Source organism: Agelaius tricolor, unplaced genomic scaffold (genome assembly GCF_023055355.1).
Source record: "Agelaius tricolor isolate 1412-34295 unplaced genomic scaffold, bAgeTri1.0.p SCAF_6, whole genome shotgun sequence".
In the NCBI taxonomy this organism is placed as follows: Eukaryota; Metazoa; Chordata; class Aves; order Passeriformes; family Icteridae; genus Agelaius; species Agelaius tricolor.
In genome coordinates, this window is record NW_027269266.1 from 11,483,126 (window position 1) to 11,502,746 (window position 19,621).

Below are 19,621 nucleotides of genomic sequence, written 5' to 3' on the forward strand. Positions count from 1 at the left end.
GTGGGAAATTTTACACTGAGCACATCAAGATATGGAGAAGTACATTGGAAGAGATGCTTTAAATTTTCCTCTGTGCTATAATGATGAAAAACTCTTTTAATTACTCTTATTTCAGTTTTGGAAGAAAAACACATTCTGTCTTTAGTAGCTGTACATTAAAAACTGAATTTTTTGATATAGCATATATCAGTGGTTTTATGTAGAGAAAATAAACCTTCCACTTTTGGGAGCTTGCTCAAATTAGTTAATTATGAGAAATATCTGCATTAATATCCAAGTGGGTTCACAGAAACTTTCCTGCTCTGTTAAATGTCCTTTTCCTTGTTTACCTCATCCAGGTGGAATTTGCCTTTCAGAAGAAAACTGCTTTCCAAATAAAGAAATAATTGCTTGATGCAAAGATTTTCACAGCTAGTTAGTTACTTTTCATAGTAAATCAGAATTTTAAGTCAAATCCCTCTGCAGGTGTCCAATTTTTCTCTCTGTTCACTTCAGTATAAATCCAAATCTGTGTTATTTTGAGAAGAAAAGAGAGTCTGATTACTGTAATATTAAAGATTTTTAAAAGGGTACATCATACATCTGTTGATCATGGCAGTAGTGCTTTCATTAGGATTCTGATTGCTCCTCTAAGCACCTATTAATGGGCACATGCATGTTTCTGATACAGATCTGTCTGCTGTCCAGGAAAAGCCAGACAGAGGCGTGTGGGAGCTGCTGTTTCTTAATTGCTTGGATAACTGACAGTCAGTGTGGTTCCAAAACTTGCTGTGTTTATGATTCTTGAAACAAAAGGCACAAAATGTAGATGTGATGGTGCCAGATAGCATCTGTTATACGTAGCTTTTGATTTGCAGTTTCTGATTTGTTATACCCCAAGACTGGAAGGTGCAGAGGAGGCAGCTGAGTTGGCTCTTTGCTCTGACCTGGCTGCGCTCGAGGTCAGGCAGAGGGATGCTCCTCTCCTTGATAGGAAAGGCCTCCAGACCAGCAGGGGGGACAGAAAGAAAGGAAACAGAATGTCCAGCAAATGGAGAGGCCTAGGTCTGGTGGGAACAAGAGCAAAGACACTCTCAGGTTTGGGAAGGGTGGGAAGGAGGATTTGTACAAGGATTTAGCTCAAGTGTTGCACAGGGGGCTGTGTCCCAGGAGGGCACTGAAGGCAGGTCTGCCAAGAGCAAGCCCAAAGGACTGCTGCAAACACTGAGTGGGGCAAGGGGAGTTCTGTTTACAAAATTAAAGTAGTCAAGAGAAAAGCTTTTGGGGCTAAAAAGTGATGAAGTGTAGGACCCAAGGGTTACTAAATGAATGATGCTTACATTGCACATATAGAGATGACTGCTAAAATGACACAGCATAAAGCCAGACATTGATTTTTTGGCAGAGGCATATCTACAAATAGATAGGATGTTATTTCAATCTCTTCTTCTATGTGTGTCTGTGTATATATATACACACATACATATATATATATGTATATATGTATGTATGTGTGTGTGTATATACTTCTTGCATGTTTGCTTGGAAAAACCACACATGAAAATTTGCCAAAAACCAAATTATTAACAAAGTCATGTTCATCTGTGATGACCTTTTGTCATAAGTGAGATTCAAACTTGAGTTTCATCAGCAACTCTGATGAAACAGAGTTTCATCAGAGCAACAGCTTCATTGCAATAAAAATACACAGTTTCCTACAACCAGCAGTGTCCCTAACTTCAAACCAGGAAACCCATGGCGACAGTGATTTGCAAGATGCTGTATGAAACAAGATGTGGAATACCTCTTTTCAGTATGGAACAGCTCTAAATCTTCTGATTTTCCTTTAAAAACCCTTATGCGTGTGACTTTCAAATTGGCATGGAGATTTGAATATTTATTTAATTTTATACTTAATGCAGTGGTGCATATAAAACTTCAACTGAAATCAGTAAATATACATTTCTGGGCAGGTTCAAGATGCTGGTTAACCTTTGAAATGTATTACTTACCTTGTGTTTAACGAGGGAGATGACAAGGGAGGTGCATATTAATGCCTCTTGAGATACAGGGTCATCAATCTTCCAAGCAGCTTGGCCTCACAAAGCCTGCTGCTTTCCAGGGTGCAGAAGGCATGTCCATAGCCCATGGAAGCCTGGTGCATCCAGCCTCCTGCTTTTGCAGATTCCCTGTGGAAATCTCAATTAGACATTACAACTGTCTTTGCCTGCCTTTAAAATGTCTTCAATACTTTAATGAGTTGTCTGACTCTGTGTGCTAAACTCATAACCTATCATGTGTTATTTCACTGACCTGATTGCTGTGGCTCTGTCTGTGTTTGAAACCTACTGTTCACACTCTGTAATATTTTCTTTTTGATTACATGGGTATTTAAAAGTATAAGCTTCCAATAATTAGCATACACATAAGAATGGGTTTAGAGCTTCTTACTGGAAGTCCTTGAATTACCCTGATCTAAATTTGAAAGTACAGCATTCACAACTTTGACATTAAAGTTATACATTTGGTGAATAACATATGTACTTTTTGGAAAGTGAAATTAAAAATAAAATAAATTGGTTAGCATTAGAGCCTCACGTAGCTCTTTGATGTCAGCCTTCTCTGGCAAGCTATTAATAAAGGCCGTGATAAAATGTTTAAACAGCTCTTGGTACTTTGTGGAATTACAGAAGCTACATTTTCTTATATTATTTTTAAGTCTTTGCAAATGAGCCTCAGTGATCTGCCTTGTGTGCTCAGTCAAGCCCCCTGCCCAGGGAGAGCCTGGGAGGAGTTTCCACAAACACTGCTGACCATCAGCTCCTTTTGTGCTTTGCTTGTCAACCTTCTAAAAAAATGCTGACTGTGATACCTTCTGTAGCATGGTTTTTAACTGTCGTAGAATTATGATATAACACTGGCCAAACCATAAATATCATTGCAAAAATGTTTAAAGTGACAAAAAAAATTTAGAACGGCTTCAGACAGTTGTGGAAGCATTTCCACTGCACATGTGGTAACCCCAATAATCATTACTAAATTCAGTTAATAAAATTAAATGTAGGTTTAAATAGTTTATTTTTTTTAAATATCTAGGATGAAGATCGAACAGAGGAGGACAACAGCAGAGTTGAGCCTGTTGGACATGCAGACACTGGTTTGGAGAATGCTACCAATTTTTCCCTGGAGTAAGTTACTGGCAGAACATATTGTTTTAACAAGTCTTAAGACTGAACACAGACTAGTGAAGTACTCAGAATAATATGAGTAATACTACTCTTAAGAAAGTGGGGCAATCTTTTTTAGGTCATGTGTCATTTTGGTTTTAAAAAATAGATCTTTTTAAAACAGATTTTAAACAGTTTAAAAAGCTTGTATTAAAGATGAGCATTGGAAACTTGACATTTATAAGTGCTGATGCTACAGTAGATTTTTTGCCTCAAAGAATATGCTTATTTGATGGAACTTTGAAAACTTGACAAAAGGAGTAGGGTCAGTGCTAGTACAAATAGATCAACAGGCAAGAATTTCAAAGGGGAAAATCTTAATTCCAATCACTAGTTCACAGTCTCTAGGAAGATGTGTCACAGTCACAAGTTGTGTGGTCAAAAACCTCATACTTTCAAAAGGATCAAAACTAGTGTTGTGTTAGTCCACCTAATTTAAAAATACAATCACTGAATGATATTTTATGTAGACAAAAGATACTACAAACTTGACCTTTTGCATTTCATTGGAAAGAACTGATCCATTCCTTGTTATGGAGTTAATGAGAAAATATCCCTTCTAGCCTTAAATTAAATCTTTTAAATTTATTAACTTAAATTTTAAATAAAATTAAATCTTCTGCTCCTGTTATTTTTGAATTAAATTATGAATTAGGGGCAGAGGTTTTAAATGTTAGATAAAGATCATGGTGACATCTATTAGGCTGTAGAACGTGCATTTTACTTGGTTCCATTTACAAAATCTGTTACATTGTAAATTCCAAATGCTGTTTCCTAAATAGAATTTGCAGAACTTCTGTCAAATGTAATGCTTCCTGGTGTTGCTTTTAAGTAACTTATTGACTTTTCATCATATGCTACTTCATTTATGTATTGTTTTCATCTCATAATTCTTTTGCATGTTTGTTTGAAGCAGTTGGCCCAAACTTCTGAGAAAATCAGAAAGCCAGATTGAAAGAATTTCTCTTAGGAAACTATAATTTCCCTTTTTTTTTCTGTTCTACAAAATTTAACATTTGAATTTGGGATAGAATTTTATTTTTTTAAAACAAAAAAGTATAAGAAAAATGAGTGCAAGGATCTTAAATGTGCATTTTGAACAAATGAAAAATTTATTGACTCAAGCTATAGAACAAGCTAAATGGTGTATGCTGGATATTGAAAATAAATGGATTTTTTTTTAAATTTAAGCCGTTTCCATTTAGGCAGTTCCAGGTGCATCACACAGATTCTCACTTGTTCTCTTTCTTAGCCCTTAATTTTCTTCTAAGCTAATAGCAAAGTCAGAAGACAGCTGCTCATAGGCAATCACAGGCCTACCAATAGCAAACACTGTCTTTTAGAGTTCCCTTTGGAGATCCGAGGAGTTGCTTGAATCCTGTGAGCTGCTTTGCCCACTAATTAATGACAATTTAGCCTTAACATACAGTGAGAAGGAAATGAAGTCAACCTATACAGAAACTGCACATGGAACAGTATGAAATGCTGTATTGATCTCAGTCTTAAAACATTGATCCATGTCTGAAGAATAACACATTTTTGGCTGAAGTCTCTCAGCTCTCCTGTTGTTGCACTACTTTATTGAGCTAACAGTGACAATAAAGATAGAGACCTTCCATTCATGTTGTTTAAAAATCAAGGTAAAAATTCAGACACCAATTGAGGCATACAGCAAATGTAAAAGCTACCTTAAAATGCATTTAGAAAATGTAATGTAGGGCAAAAGTAAAATAAACTGTAACCCAGGACTTGTGTTGACTTCCCAACCATATGTGGTCTGGTTATTCTCAAATTACAGATTAAGAGCTGCAAGCTTTCATGATGGGCCACCATATGATCAAGAGCTTATTGAAGGAAGTAGAAAATGTTTTACTGCTATCACAGGGAATTTGTCTTGCTCTTTGCTCCATTTTGAGATGAAATTTTATTTGTGTTCTTTTGAGGAACAAGCTTTTCAATGATCTGTTTGTATATATATCTAGTGCCAGGAAATAAGGAAAAAGTATGTAATGCTAGAGAGAAGCATAAGCTGCAAATTTAGATTGTGGCTTCTGTTCAGATCTCTCACTTCCAGTTTTACTGAGAGGTTTGGCTTTTGCGTATTATTTTCTCATTTATGCGTTTATACCTCTTTATAGTTCATGGGCTATATTCCACCTTTCCAGATGTGGGCATGTTTCAAACACATTAATAGATTTGGTCTAAATCTATTTCTACAATTTTTACATGTCTCTTTCTGAACCTGTATTTTCTTCTGCTGCTTTTTTCCTCACTACAGCAAAATTTATAATTGAAAACTAGATGCATGGTTGCTTCAGGGGACGTCTGGTTGGTTTTGAATGTTACAGTTAAAACTTACTTTAGAAACTTTACTTAGTAAGGAGATGCAGGAATCTTCCAGTAAAATAAATGGAATTACAGTTATACAGATTAATGTGTTTTTAAACTGGAAGGATTTAGCCAATTAAAAATTTAATAATTCTCATTCAATTATGAGGTAGTTATGGGAAAGCTAATGTAAAAAAATTAATTGGCTCTAAGATAAAAAAGTAAAGCAGGATGAGCTTTTAGGTTTCTGAGGAAAAATTGTGTGTGGCATTTAAGGTATTTCTACTCAATGGTGAGTTTAACTTTAGAATAAGAAAGAAATAAAGCAATATGCATGCAGTGATGATGATGATGAAACCTATTTTTATGTATTCAGCTAAATTAAAAAAATTATTATATTTTTCTTGGTTCTATTAATTGAAGTATTTTTGATGATTGATCTCCTTTCATGCCATCAGATTAATCTTCAGGTACGTAGTGTTCAACAATGCTTTCATCACCATGACTTGGTTTCTGGAATGGTTTTGTTTTTCTGTGTATGTTTGTGTGGGGTTTTTGGTTCCATGTTCACATTGCTCATTGGTCATTGTCTCACAGTGATATGGTAAAGCTCGTCGAGGTCTCCAATGACGGCGGGCCTTTGGGAATCCATGTAGTGCCTTTCAGTGCCCGAGGCGGAAGGTAACGTATCGTGTAGGATTTTCTTTGCATTGTAATTTGCTGTGCTGTATCTTGGTTGTGGTAATGTCTGTGTTGTGTGCCTTTGCTCTCTGTAGAATATTGTCTGTTTTTCAAGAGGCATTCTCACTGATTAGGAGAGGAAGAAATGCAAGTTTACTGACTCTGTGCTTGGAATGGACTCCATGGTTCAAAGGCTCTGCTTAGAAGGAGTTAGAATTGGGTGTTGTAATCTCAGAGTAAATTGAAGGATAAAGACATTTCCTTTTGGACTCCTAAAATGTATAAACTTCTGCCCTGATTCAGGTGGATATTTGTGCAATATTTCCCTGTGTACTGTTTAAACCACAAGTTTCCAAATAACAGCAGGAGTCTAAACCAGAGGCATCCTACGCTTTTCCTTGTTAAGAGTAGGAGAGAAAACAATTGCCACACTTTCAAAATTTCATGTTGCCCCATCTGTTGGGGTTAAAACGAAGTAGCAAAACCAGTTGAAACATTCTGGTTTGGGGAAAAGTGAACCTGTTTTACAGGCTGAAATTCCTGAAGTTTGATTGCTTACCCACCAAAAAAAAAAAAGGGGTAAAGAAAGAAGTTTGCATTAAAAATACAATGTGGGGGATGTTATTAATGAATAGAATACATAATCTCTAATGCTTAATTTGCTAATGCAGAGTTTTAGTGTTTAGGGTCATGAAAATAATCTCAGAAAAAAAAGCTAAACTTTTGTATTAATTAGTGATGGATTTGAAGCTTTTAACTAGTGTGAGAAAGGAGAATTTTTCAACAATATATGCAAATTTTATACTGTGATTGCATATTCTAAGTACACACTGTATTTTCTCCCTTAAAGGAAAAGGGGAACAAATATATGTATCTTAAAAGTAATCTTTGCACATGAAAAGGGGTGTTATGTTCTCATGTCTGTTGTCCCAGTAGCAATTTCAGTTTTATAATTAAAAACTAACAAATTAACAAAAGTAATTTGCTATACAAGTGTATCTCTCAAATATTAATATGCTATATTCAGAAATTACTAGAGTAGTTTAGCTATTTTTCCTTCCATACCAAATATCTTCATGGGATATTAAACACAGTATAAGAGCTTTATTTGCACTTGTTACTTGAAACCCAATGCTTTCGTAGCCTGAGCAGTAGGAACTGTTCATACTCTGACATGCATTATGAGAAAATGTAATTTGTCTTACTTTAAAGCTACTTTTTCTAGGGACTACAAGTATTAAGAGCAAACTTGTGTTAAGTGGTGAATTCTTCTCTTCATAATCTGAAATTCAGTAAATTCAGAGTGGGGATGGGAAGGCTGTGAGTGAACAGTACTTCAAACATAACTCAGAAGTAAATCCCATCGAGTTAGGAATGGTTGAAATGTTCACACAGTTATCTGGGATTTCAGCAATGTGAAGGCCAAGGAAAAGACTGGTTTAAGAATGTCAGCTGCCTACTAAGTACTTGTTAAATAATGCTGATGTTAAAATATGTGTTTTGACATTTTGAATAAGAATTTTAACTTGAGTAAAATTTGCTTCCAGCCTGTGACTGTGATTGTCAAGTCTGAGGCAAAGTTTAAACTGTTCATACATAATAAGACCATGTTAAGGAAAAGAGCCATAAACACAGAAATAAAATATACAATTTTTTAAAAAAGAAATTTAACTATGTCATGCAAAATTATATGATAAAGTTTTACTGCAGAAAAGCCAATTATAAATCAGGACATACTGGAAAAGCAAATTCTATTACAAGCGAAATAATTTTTATATTAAAATTAATCCTCTTTCTCTTCGTACTACTAGAACTCACTTCATTGAAAAATGGACCATATGTGTAATTGCTGAGTTTTTTTGACCCTCTGCAAAATAATCTGCTGAAGAGGGGAGACACTTGGTCCCATGTCTTAAAAGTGTAGAGGAGCAGAGTTGGGGAGGATCTAGAATATTTCCAAAAGTCTTCTGCCTTGCCCTGTGTGTTCTAATGAAGGAATAGCAGAGTTCATTGCTTGGCATTTATTCTAAGTGCTTGTGTTGTGCTGCTGCTTTGCTGTTTGCATACCCATGTCTCTGCATGCTTTCAGGTAGGATAAACATTTTTCACCAGCTGCCTCCAGTGTGGACAGGGGAAGGAACACACTCAGTTTCAGGTTTGAAGTAATTGGTGGGGATTTGGTTAGTTTTTTTCCCCTCCTGGTTAAGACACATTTGTTTCTCCTTTTGCTAGATTCAGGGCAGAGCAGATGCATGACAGGAATCTTCTGCTTCCTACTTATTTCTCACTGTAGCACATGGCTGCTCTTTGTTTCTCCCCTGGCTGCAAAAAAATAATTCTCCCTGCTACAATCAACCTAGAACTCCCTGCTTATAATAACTTGATCGGGGATGTGCTTAGTACAAACCTAATTATAGAAAACCAAACACAGGACTGAGTAAAGACTTTGAGGGATGTCCAAAAAGACAAGATCTCATTTGTTATGTAGTTAGTCCACTGTCCCATTGTTGTTTTATATTTGCTTGCTGTTCAGTTCCAGTTATGCTGTGTTTTCATTTACTTTTCTTATAGTTCCTTTCTCTTGCTTTTGAAAATGTTACTCAATAGGCAATGGTTATTAAATCAATAGCTTGAAAAAGTATTATGCAATTCACCTTTTTTCCCATTGCAATAAAGAGGAGCCTTCTCCCACCAAAAATTTTTACCAGAAAATCTCACCTTAAGGAAACACTCCAAAACTATAAAAATTATATGCCATAACTCTGTTCTTTACTTCTGTTAAGAAAATATTTGACTTTTTCATGGTCTCTTGGGAGTTTGGAATAAGAATCTTTTGAGTACTGGCTTCTGATCTTGAACAAAATCTGTAAAGGTCTCTGCCTCATCTCTACAAATTATTTCTCTTTCCAGTAAAACTGAGACTTTTTAAAATTAAAACCCCCAGTATTTCTCTGGGAAAAGTACTACTGATTTGTAAAGACATGGTGAAACTTTATTCTATGTATGTTTCCTTGTTATACTTCTGGTTTTGCCTCTAGAAATGTATCTGTCTTTTATTGGGCTATTTGATCATATGATTTTGTTAGCAGATTTTATTCACCTTATCAAAAGGGAGGAGGGTATGCATATTCATCACCTTATGGTTTTGCATTTTTTAAGGATGAAAGTTTTGTTTGCAAAACTGCTGGCACATTTTTGCAATGGCATAGATGCAGTGCTGAGCAGAAAAGGAGGCATGAAAATGAAAGTAGAATGAAGGAAGAAGAGATGGCAAGTGGGAAAGTGTTCAGATAAGAGTAGAAAAAACAGGGAATGAATGAGATAAAAATATGAAAGGAAAGAAAATTCTAACTTTGTGCAAAATTACCATACCACCAATCCTTCCTTCTTATTAGGTGCTCAGAGACAGGAGCAAACAGTCCCTTAAGAATCTCATTTGAGCAGCCTGGATGATGTGGGATGTTCTGTTGATGTTTAAGTGAGGATGCACCAAGTTCTCTGAAAGCTCAACAGTAATTATAGCCTAATTTACCATTATATGGCCTCTTCTGCTTTTGAAATCTCAAGCTCTATACCCTGGCTGCTCTTCTGAAATCCTGCCATGTCTGTCTTTGGAAAGAGATTCAATTGACACAAGGAATATATGAGAGAACATCAGAAATCTCTGTGAATAATGATATGGAAATCAGAGTCCCATAGTCCCAAGTCTACTCTGAAGTCTACTTAGTAAAGCAGAACTGAAAAGGATTTGGATATTCATCTGAAAACTCCACAATGAACATCCACTAATAAGTATCAGACATGTTACTTTGATACAGACAGGTATGCACAGCTCTGCCAGCTTTTCTTCTGTTGAAGTATGCCACAAAATCCATGATTAACTGTACATCTAAAACTTGCAACTAAAAATGTTTTTTGTTATATATCCTAAATGTCTTTAAATATTAGGAAGTCTCAAAAAAGAGGAAAAAAAAGAGAATTTTTGTCAGTTTAAATGACAAATTTATCAGGTTTTGTTAAAAAGAAAGAAAAATCTCGAATCGAGGTGTGTGTTTAAACATACACAAACCCTAACTACCCTTACTAGAAATCTAGAAAGTTGAAATTTTTTTATACTTTCTATTCTTTTTTTTTTTAATTGGAAATATCCTTCATTTTCTAGCGTTTATAAAATCACCTCATGTGGCACTGTAAAAATTTTAGCCTTGTACTCAAGGTACCAAGAAAACTGAAGTAATATCTAATTGCCATTGTCTATAGTGAGAGTCCATAATATTGCCTTCAAGGTGCCTCTCTAGTGATCATATTCTCTTTGATCAAGTAGGAGTTCTGTGCTGTCTGCCTCTCCATTTATTCTTCTGCATTTCCAGCCTTTTAAGTCTCAAAGGTAGCCATGACTTACAAAAACATATGTATGGGGAAAAAATTCTCTGTGGAGTGAATGTACCATTCCCTCCCTCTTGTATCTGAATTCAAACTGTCTGATCTCAGCCTTTAAAAAGTTTTATAAACATAATTTGAAGTATTAGTCAAGCTAAAAAACTGAGGAGTGGTTACCAAAGATTGGGAATTGGTTCTGGATTTGAAGCATGAAATTTAAATGCCTCCATAACAGTGCTGTGATGTCAATATTGGGTAAAGGAGTTGATGTGCAATTTAGCATTGAGTCGCCACAATAATTTAACTTGAACAAACAAGCCAATTTGCCTACTCTGACTACTGAATTTAGGAATTTTACACTGTGTTTATGTTCTTGTAGAACTTTTCAGAGATCTTTCTAAGCATGAAACCACTGCACATCAGCTTTTCAATCAATCCTTATTTTTGTACCTTAATCTAGTTTTTGCCTTTTCATGTTAGTGACTTTACGTAAACATTTAAATTGGCTATTTTCTATTCTGTCTGATTTGATTACACTACATTTAGCTTGCAGGTAAATAGATAAATAACTTCAGTGTGTACATACAATGGGCCATGATGGCCGAATCATATTCTAGATGCTCAGTGTCAGTTTTTATTTTTACTTCCACTGTCAGTTTTTATTAAGGTAAATTATCATCATTTCCATACATCTGGATGGCATGTGGAGAGTTTGCATTTCACCAACTACCCCAACTAAGTCAGGCAATTTAGATGTCAATAAAAAAAAACACGGCTTATTTCTAGTTTTATCATTGGTTGTAATTTATACTGAGAACTGAAATGTTAACACATGTAGCTGAGTTTATTTTAATAGTATAATTAGAGTAATGAACCTCGTGGAAATACAGTGGTGCAAATGCTAATATAATCTCAGCTGCTTACATTCCCAATTAGGTATTTAAAATAAATACAAAGACTGAGCTCTGTGCTTTGGCAGTTTCCCTTCTGTTTCTGTGTCAGCTAATGTTAGTATAAAACAGCACAGGTACAAAATTTTTATTTATTATTGTTTCAACAGGATTGTAGGCTTGCAGAGCATTTTGCAAAGGTTCACGTGATATTAAATCTCATTCTTGAAAAGGTTGGAATTGAAAAGTTTTGTAATGGAAGAATTGTATTAGAAACTGTGTTGACTTACTTCAACTGGACAAAATTAAGCAAATTCAAATATACCCATCCATTGGTACGCTACATGGTTGTGTTTAAAAAATATGTATATACTGACTTTGGTACTTTATACCAGTTGAGTTTTAGATGTTTTCAAAATTTATGTCTTCCTAATGTAGGAAACATAATATTCAAGCTGTAGTATAACTCCACTTCTCAGGATTAATGATGGTGGCATATGGCAGGGAAAAAATCCAATTTGTTTTTAGGTTACTGCATATTTGCAATATCAGGTCTATTCTGTTTATCTCCAGTTGCTGCAACAACAAACATGAATTTCCAGAAAGTCTTTTTTAGAGTCACATTCTTACATTTAGCCATAATATGCTGAAGAAACACTGTAGGAAGTTGGAAGGCTTTTGTTAATTTTTGAAGAACATACATTTTCCATAGTTCTAGTTTTTTCTGCCATGCAAACCCTCATCTGGGAAATTGTTTCTGGAATTGTGTCTAAAGTGATCTCTTGTGCCATGTGTTTATATAAAAAATTAAATAAATGAAAAGGCACTGTGAGAGGCCTGGTTTTAGGTTTCACTCAGTCTGTTCATCCAGCCTTGAATTTGCTCTCAGTGGCTTTAGCTTTATATGCCTGGTTAAACTAGCTCTAACATTTGTTAAAAAGCAAAATCCTCACGAGCACCATATGCCATGTTAGAGATGAGCAGTCTTTCATTAGCAGAACTTGTAGCCTTTGTTTAATGAGATTATTTACAATTTTGACTGGTAGTTTATTTATCTGTTACATTATTCTACTGTTGGTTAGGATTAGTAAAATTTTTACAGATTTGAAAGCCTAAGTGGAATAAATTTAAAAAATGTCAAACCATGCATAAAGGTGCATCTTGCATTAATAATTTGATATAAGTTCAGAATGTGAGACAGTAGAAAGCAACATTTCAAAAAATGCGATGTCAAAACTATTGATAGAGCAATTATTTTGTAATCATAAGTACATGGAGACATTGGGACGAAATAACCACATTATTTTGTGTTCTCTATTGTCATTATATTAACTTAGATTGTTGTACTTTGTGTAGATATTGTTTTGATATTTTGGTATTTTTTATAGTTAACTGTATAAACCAAACACCTGTTGTTGTTTCTTTGTATGCTCTTGTGCCAGCATTGCATGCACATGCAAATTCTCAATTGTCTTTGGGCATTGCAGAGGAGTACACCTGCATCAAAAAGCTGTTAGGCATCAAGTGAAAGAAAAGGAAGAATAGATACAACTCCTTTTTTTCCTGCTCAAGTATTTCGTTGATTTTCTCTTAAATATAGCATTGCCTGTTTAATACTTCCCTTTGCCTTTCTCTTCCCCATTTACAATTACAGTAGCTTCACTTTGTGGCTCAAAGACAGTCTCCCCAAAAGAAATTCATCAGCTCACAAAGTGAAGAAGTCACAAACTTGTTTTCTAACACATCAGTTTTCTAAATGTCAAAACTATAATTCTGATAAAAATAGCATAGTGAAGCCATACGAGTAGTTTTCCTTTTTACTCTTAATATAACTGTTAGTTTGGTTCTTCATGGAACTATCAAACCACCCATAATTTCTTTATAATTATTTATCAGTTTTAAAAATCTGAGACTGCCTTCAACATTTTTTTGTTTTAGTGAACAGAAGGAAAAAAGGGATTGAGTCAATATTTTAAAGTTTGTTTTGTTTTACTTCCTGTGACTACTTAATGTAATAATGAAAAATTGTAGTACAACATGGTCATTAGGTTAGTGTGCCACTGTTGTGGACTTGTAGAGTTTTTTGTCATGCAAATGTCTGACTCAAGCTTCATTTGATGATTTGTGTTGTCAGAATTTATGTTGTTTTTCTCCTCATGGTCTGTTTACATTTATAGATCCTTTCAACATAATATCTTAATGTCTCTAGGTGGTTCCAAAATGGAAATACTACTAGGATCATTTCTCCTACTCATTCATCTACCCTGTGGGAGAAAATGTATGACTATTCTGTAAAGAAAAGTGTATTATTTGCTTGTGCTGGTGATAAATTGGTAAACGAAGAATCTAAAGCAGAAGAAATTAATTTTGCTTTTTTGACCTGTTTGATGAAGTGCATACATAACTTTTGAGCACTTGAGGAGTCCTTTTAAGCACCACTGACTGCTCATTTACTCTGAGGTATTATGTGTGAATGGAAGTGCTGTGACCACTGAAAGGTTTCTGCTTAAAAGTCATCTGTGCTCTTCCAATTCCTGCTGATTTGGACCAAGTGTTTTTCATGCCATGCCTCGAAATGAATTCTGAAAAAAATAATGCTGTTGACTTGGCTGATGTGAGTTTGACCCACTGATACATCCTGTGGGATTTCACTGTGAAGTTGATCTTCTTTAAAAAAAAACCAAACCAAATGCAGTGTCGATGCAAGAATAATCATGGAGATTGAGTTGTCCTTCAGGTAGAGAGTTCAGGTATAGAAACATCACTGACTTTGCATACTATCCTGCCAGTACCTCAGAAGTCCTTTCTTCAGGATCCTTTTTCATAATTTCAGGTTGAATATTTTTCTACCTTTTCTCTCTAAATATGTCCTTAGGATGATGCTGTGGGTAAGCATGAAACAGAGGGACTAACTCATTGGACAGAGGCTATCAAATGGAAATTTTCATCAGTCAGTTATTTTAAGATAAGATTCTGAATTTAGAAAGAGCATTTAAATTTTTAATTTCATCTTTTTTGTTTAATTAAAAAATGTTAAGAATTGAAAATTGTTTGGCCCTCATGAAATTATTGAATTCTCTATCCATGCCTCATTACAGGCTGCTTATTACATGAGATGACCTCACATTTCACTTGCACAGAAGGAGTAGTGAAGGCTGTGGCATTGTCTTCTAATTCAGAAATTCAAATTTTAAGTTAAACCTATTCAGCTTCAGTTAACTAGCAGAAAAGAGATCTTTTCTCAAATGTGTGGTGATTCTTGGAGTTTTTACTACGCAGAAATTATCCTTTTTCAAGAATGGATGTGCTGTCATCCCACAGCCTGTTCATTCTTACTTTAGATGTGTTTGATACACCTAGGCTTTTTGTTTTATGGAAAAGGGATAATAAATCAGATAATTCTTGAAGTTATTTAAAACTGTGCTATCCTACTTCAAGGTATAGATGGTTTAAAATATAGTTTCTGTAGTGATCATGGTAAAACACTTAATCAATAGGATTTTCTATGTTGCAAATTATTCAGATAGTAATAATTTGTAATCTTAATGTTCCAGAACGCTGGGGCTGCTGGTGAAGCGGTTGGAGAAGGGTGGAAAAGCTGAACAGGAAAACCTTTTCCGTGAGAACGATTGTATTGTCAGGATTAATGACGGAGACCTGCGGAACAGGAGATTTGAGCAGTAAGTGTTCTTACCACACGTTCCATTGCATTATTTGGTTTTTAGCACCTTGGAATAATTTGAGAAAGGTAAGACAGTAACCTCTAAGCTTGCCTTTCTAATAAAGAAAATATCCATTTAGGGACATTAGTGGCTTTTATATATCCAGACTAAAAAAAACCCAGGATAATTATTGTCATTAGAGTATATGCAATTTTAATTTGATTGTTTTTATACATGATAGATTTTTTTCCTTCTTATATTGGTAATCTGTTTTTCTTGAAATTCCCATATGACTTTTGCTCTTATATTTCCAATGCACCATTATAAATGCATCAATATAAATGGACAACATGAGGACTTTGTTTTCAACATTTTAAAAATATGTGGTTTCTTGATTGTGTGAGAACTAAAGGTGCTGTATATGTAGAAACTTCCTGGAGAAGTTCAAGAGAGAAATATTTGCTTAGTGGTTGTCTGGACTTGGTAGAATCTCAAAATGAATCAGAAAGACTTTTAAGAGGGATTGTAGTTCCCACTCAGGTAAGAGAAAGAAAATAGAAAAGAGGTATGCAGGTAATGAGTGATTTCATGGATGATCATATTGTTCTGAAATTCGTAACACACTGAGGGCCAAATATCATTTGTTCTGATTATCTTAATATATATTTGAAATGTGGCTTTAATTTCTTTGACTCTAACCTGAATTGAAACATCACCCTGTACCATATGGTTGAAAGCAGCTTGTCTCTGCTTGTTCTAAGGTTCTGAATCACAGTTTAAGACTGTGAAGAGACCTTGTTGTTTTTGTATACTTTGGATTGTGACCTTGAAGCCCAGTGTCTGTCTGTACAGGATTGAGCATTTTTTTTCTCATCTCTTAATGTTGTACTTTGATATACTACCAGCTGAAAAAAATTGAATTGTAAGCTAGAGTGGTTGCAAGACTCCATATAATCAGAAAATTGTGGAATACATAGTCTTTTATAATTAGTCATTTTTATTCTAATAATTCTGTTGTCACTGTGGTAACAGTTATTGCAATTATTACAATTATCAAGGTTCAAAACAAAAGGACACTGCAATCCTGCTGTAGAACTGTCTGCATTTCACGACTGTGGTTAAAATTTTTGCTTTTCTGAATTCACTATTTGCTACATTAGTCATGAAGCATATTTAACCATAGTGTTGCCCTGAAGCAGTAAACCTTAGCGAAAAGCAGACCAAATAGGCGAGCGAACAGATTCAAGTGTTATGGTTTATGCTTGAGTGCAATGTGTCTGTCAGCTCGTGTTGCTTAATTAACATCAGTAATTATGCTTATAATATCTCATAGTCTCCCAGTCCTAATTTGCTGATTTTGTGTTCACTTGAAAACCTAGAGCACAGCATATGTTCCGCCAAGCCATGCGTACGCCGTTCATTTGGTTCCACGTGGTGCCTGCGGCCAATAAGGAGCAGTACGAGCAGTTGTCCCAGAGCGAGAGCGTGTTCTACTCCAGCCGCTTCAGCCCCGACTCCCAGTATGCTGAGGGGAAAAGCATGAACAATTCTGGACTTCACACCTTACAGAGAATGTCTAGAGTGGGGAACCACTCTGACCAGACAGACTCCTACTCACAGCTACCTCATAGTGTCAACTCATCAGGGAAACCACCCTCCGGCCTGGTACCGTCACCTCAGAAAGTTCTCACCTCCACTGCCAACAGTGGCTATAACACCAAAAAGATAGGGAAGAGGCTCAGTATACAGCTAAGGAAAGGTAAGGCACCAGCATGCTCCTCGTGCAGCAGGAGATGTGTGTGTAGGGTATGTGTGTGTGCCCAGCACCGCTGTCCTGGGCAGGAAGGCTGGCAGGAGCATGGGGAGTGCAATGTGTTGGGGAAGATGACACAGGAAAGCCTTGTAAATATGATTGTCTAGCAAAAGATTTTGAGAATATAGAAACCATAAGCAAGATTGAAATGAAAACAAGCTTTGAGATACCTTAGTTACTGAACAACTAGAAAACAATGGTGTGGCCAGACTGAAGGTAGTCCCCTTTTAATGAAACAATACCCTCTGCTTGCAGACAGGCCCAAGGGTCAGAGCAGACCCTACTAGCTTGGCAGAAGGGGTCCAAAGAGGAGTTTTTAGGGTTTAAAATGTAACACAGTATGGTAATGGAATGATTCTTAAAGGCTGTATGTAAATGCTATAGGATTTGTATATTGTACTAGATTGGTTAGTGAGAATCAGAGTATTCAACACAGAAGAAGATTTATTGTATTGTAACGGGAACCTTGCTCTCTTACCCTTTTACAGTCTTACGTTTTTTACTCCCTTAGGCTCTTACCCTCTCACTCTCTTACCCTCTCATCCTCTCTCCCCCTCTCTTCTCTCGGGCCTGCTCCGAGCTGTGGCTGGCAGCTCCCAGCAGGGCCCTGCACCCAGGCCCTTTGCAATAAACCCCAAGTTCCATGACCTGGCTTCAGAGATGTCTCCTCTCCGTCCATCCCGACACTCCGACACAATGGGTTGATTTTTGCAGCCAAGGCACTGAGTTGTCCCTGAGAGACAACGGGCCCAGGAGACCCACCCTGCACTCCGCATGTGTGGCATGCCTGCAAAAGGCCATTTTGAGGAGTGCTTTAACATTTTTTTCTGTTTCTCAGCTAATAAAGTAGTGCTGTAAATGCCTCAAATTCTGTTGGCCAAGACCCAGGGAGTGGTGAACTATTTAATGTAAACAACTAAGCAAAAATGGCCCATGTTCTGCGCTTCACAGTTAAGGCTTTTCAAATTGAGTTTTGCCTTTGGATTTTAAGTGTTTTGGATCCAGTTGGTAAATTGGGCATTCTAATTTCCAGCTAAAGCTTTCAATTTTTTCCACTGAGATGTTAAAACCTTTGGTTGAGATGTAATGTGATATTTCCTGTCTTGGCCCTTATGCTAATATAATTTGAATGGGGGTGAGAGATACTATTTAAAGTAGTGTGTGCTTATCTCAACATCTGTGTTATATGTGCACATGTAGATGCATTGGTACATCCATGAAATTTTTATGATGTGAGAAAATTTGGTGGTTTTTTTGTAGTTAATGTGTAGATGCTTTTCAGATAGTTGAAAGTATAATAAAATGACATTTAGATGCCAGTATTCTTAGCTCTTGTGAAATGATTTTTTTAAAGGATTATACATGCTGTAAGCTTTTTAGTATTCAAATGAGCATGTTTAAGATTAGCTATAATTTGGTCTCTAGCAACAAGAACAGTATTTACATTACACAGCAGAAAGTTTACCCATATGACAATATTCTCCATGAACTTGGGGTACATTCCCTTTAAGATATTCTTATGTGCTTAATGTTAATGATATTCATTAATTAACCTTTTTATTGAAGGACATTGAAAACAGTGCATTGAATGGTAGGGATTTTACAGTTGCACAGGTACCAGGCTACTTGTCACATTGTCATTATGCTTTCCTTTCTATGAACTTCACATGAACCACCAGATTGCTTCTTTCTGGTTGCTGAATTTTAAGCTCTACAAACTTGGATGACATAAGGTTGAGTTGACAGTTTGCTTCTGTTGTTGATGCTCCTTCAAGAATTTCTCTAGGCCATCAGCTCAAATCAGCCTACTTGGAAAAACTTGCTGTTACTGGTTGAGTAAGGAATCAGTTGCTTATTAATATTCTCTCAGTCACTACAGTGATTTTTTACCCGGGTTTTTTGTGTCTGTGGACGTCTTTAGAAGTATTACTTGGACACTACATAAAATAATGCTCAGCCAGAAGTGGAAATAAACATTTCATATTATTTTAAAAGCACTAACAAATAAATATGTAATTTGGGACCACAATATTTTTGCATGAAACAAATATGGTGTTACAGCTCCTCATAAGATGCAAGAATATAATTTGGCATTTTATGGATTTTTGACTGTGATATGATGTTATATTTGGTCATCTTGCACAGGATACTCTTTCAGAAATACTCACCCCAAGGCTATAATGTAATTTATCTTTGATGGTGCTAATATCTTAGGTGGGTTTGGAGTAAAGAAGATGCATGCTACCTGTTGATGAAAAGTGATCTCAAAGATACTTTAACATCTAGTTCATACCAGAGGAGTCTGATGGCTCTTACAAAGTTCTCACTTTCAAAGTAAGAACTTTGAAATATATTTAGAATATATTTTAGAAATTTAAAGGAGATGTTTGTTTCTAAGAGTTGGCTTATTTGAGAATACTACTTATGGTGGAATGGCACCTAACTCAGGCTATAGATAAAGGTAGAAACTGTGTTTTATGCATGGTAAAAATAAAGAGAATGGGCATAAGGAAAGATGCCTTTTTATCATTGCTGTCTTTCATTTGTTAATATCCACTGTAGAAAGCAGCATGGCCTCCCATTTTGACTTACATTTGATCACTCTGAGAACACACATATAGAGCAATGAATGCAGCAATATGCTTGGGAATATTGTTGTAT

The 19,621-nt window shown here is 35.7% G+C and overlaps 1 protein-coding gene across 13 annotated transcripts in view; it reads left to right on the forward strand.

Moving 5' to 3' along the window:
• PARD3 (par-3 family cell polarity regulator) overlaps positions 1-19,621 on the forward strand; it is a 445,322-nt gene that overhangs the window by 222,852 nt on the left and 202,849 nt on the right. For 11 of the 13 annotated variants that reach the window (XM_071428678.1, XM_071428674.1, XM_071428686.1 and 8 more), the window contains 4 exons: positions 3,076-3,167; positions 6,132-6,215; positions 15,040-15,165; positions 16,527-16,906. In XM_071428678.1, the coding sequence (XP_071284779.1) occupies positions 3,076-3,167; positions 6,132-6,215; positions 15,040-15,165; positions 16,527-16,906 (682 nt within the window). The remainder of the gene's footprint in view (positions 1-3,075; positions 3,168-6,131; positions 6,216-15,039; positions 15,166-16,526; positions 16,907-19,621) is intronic. The other 2 variants (XM_071428677.1, XM_071428682.1) reach the window with 1 other exon arrangement.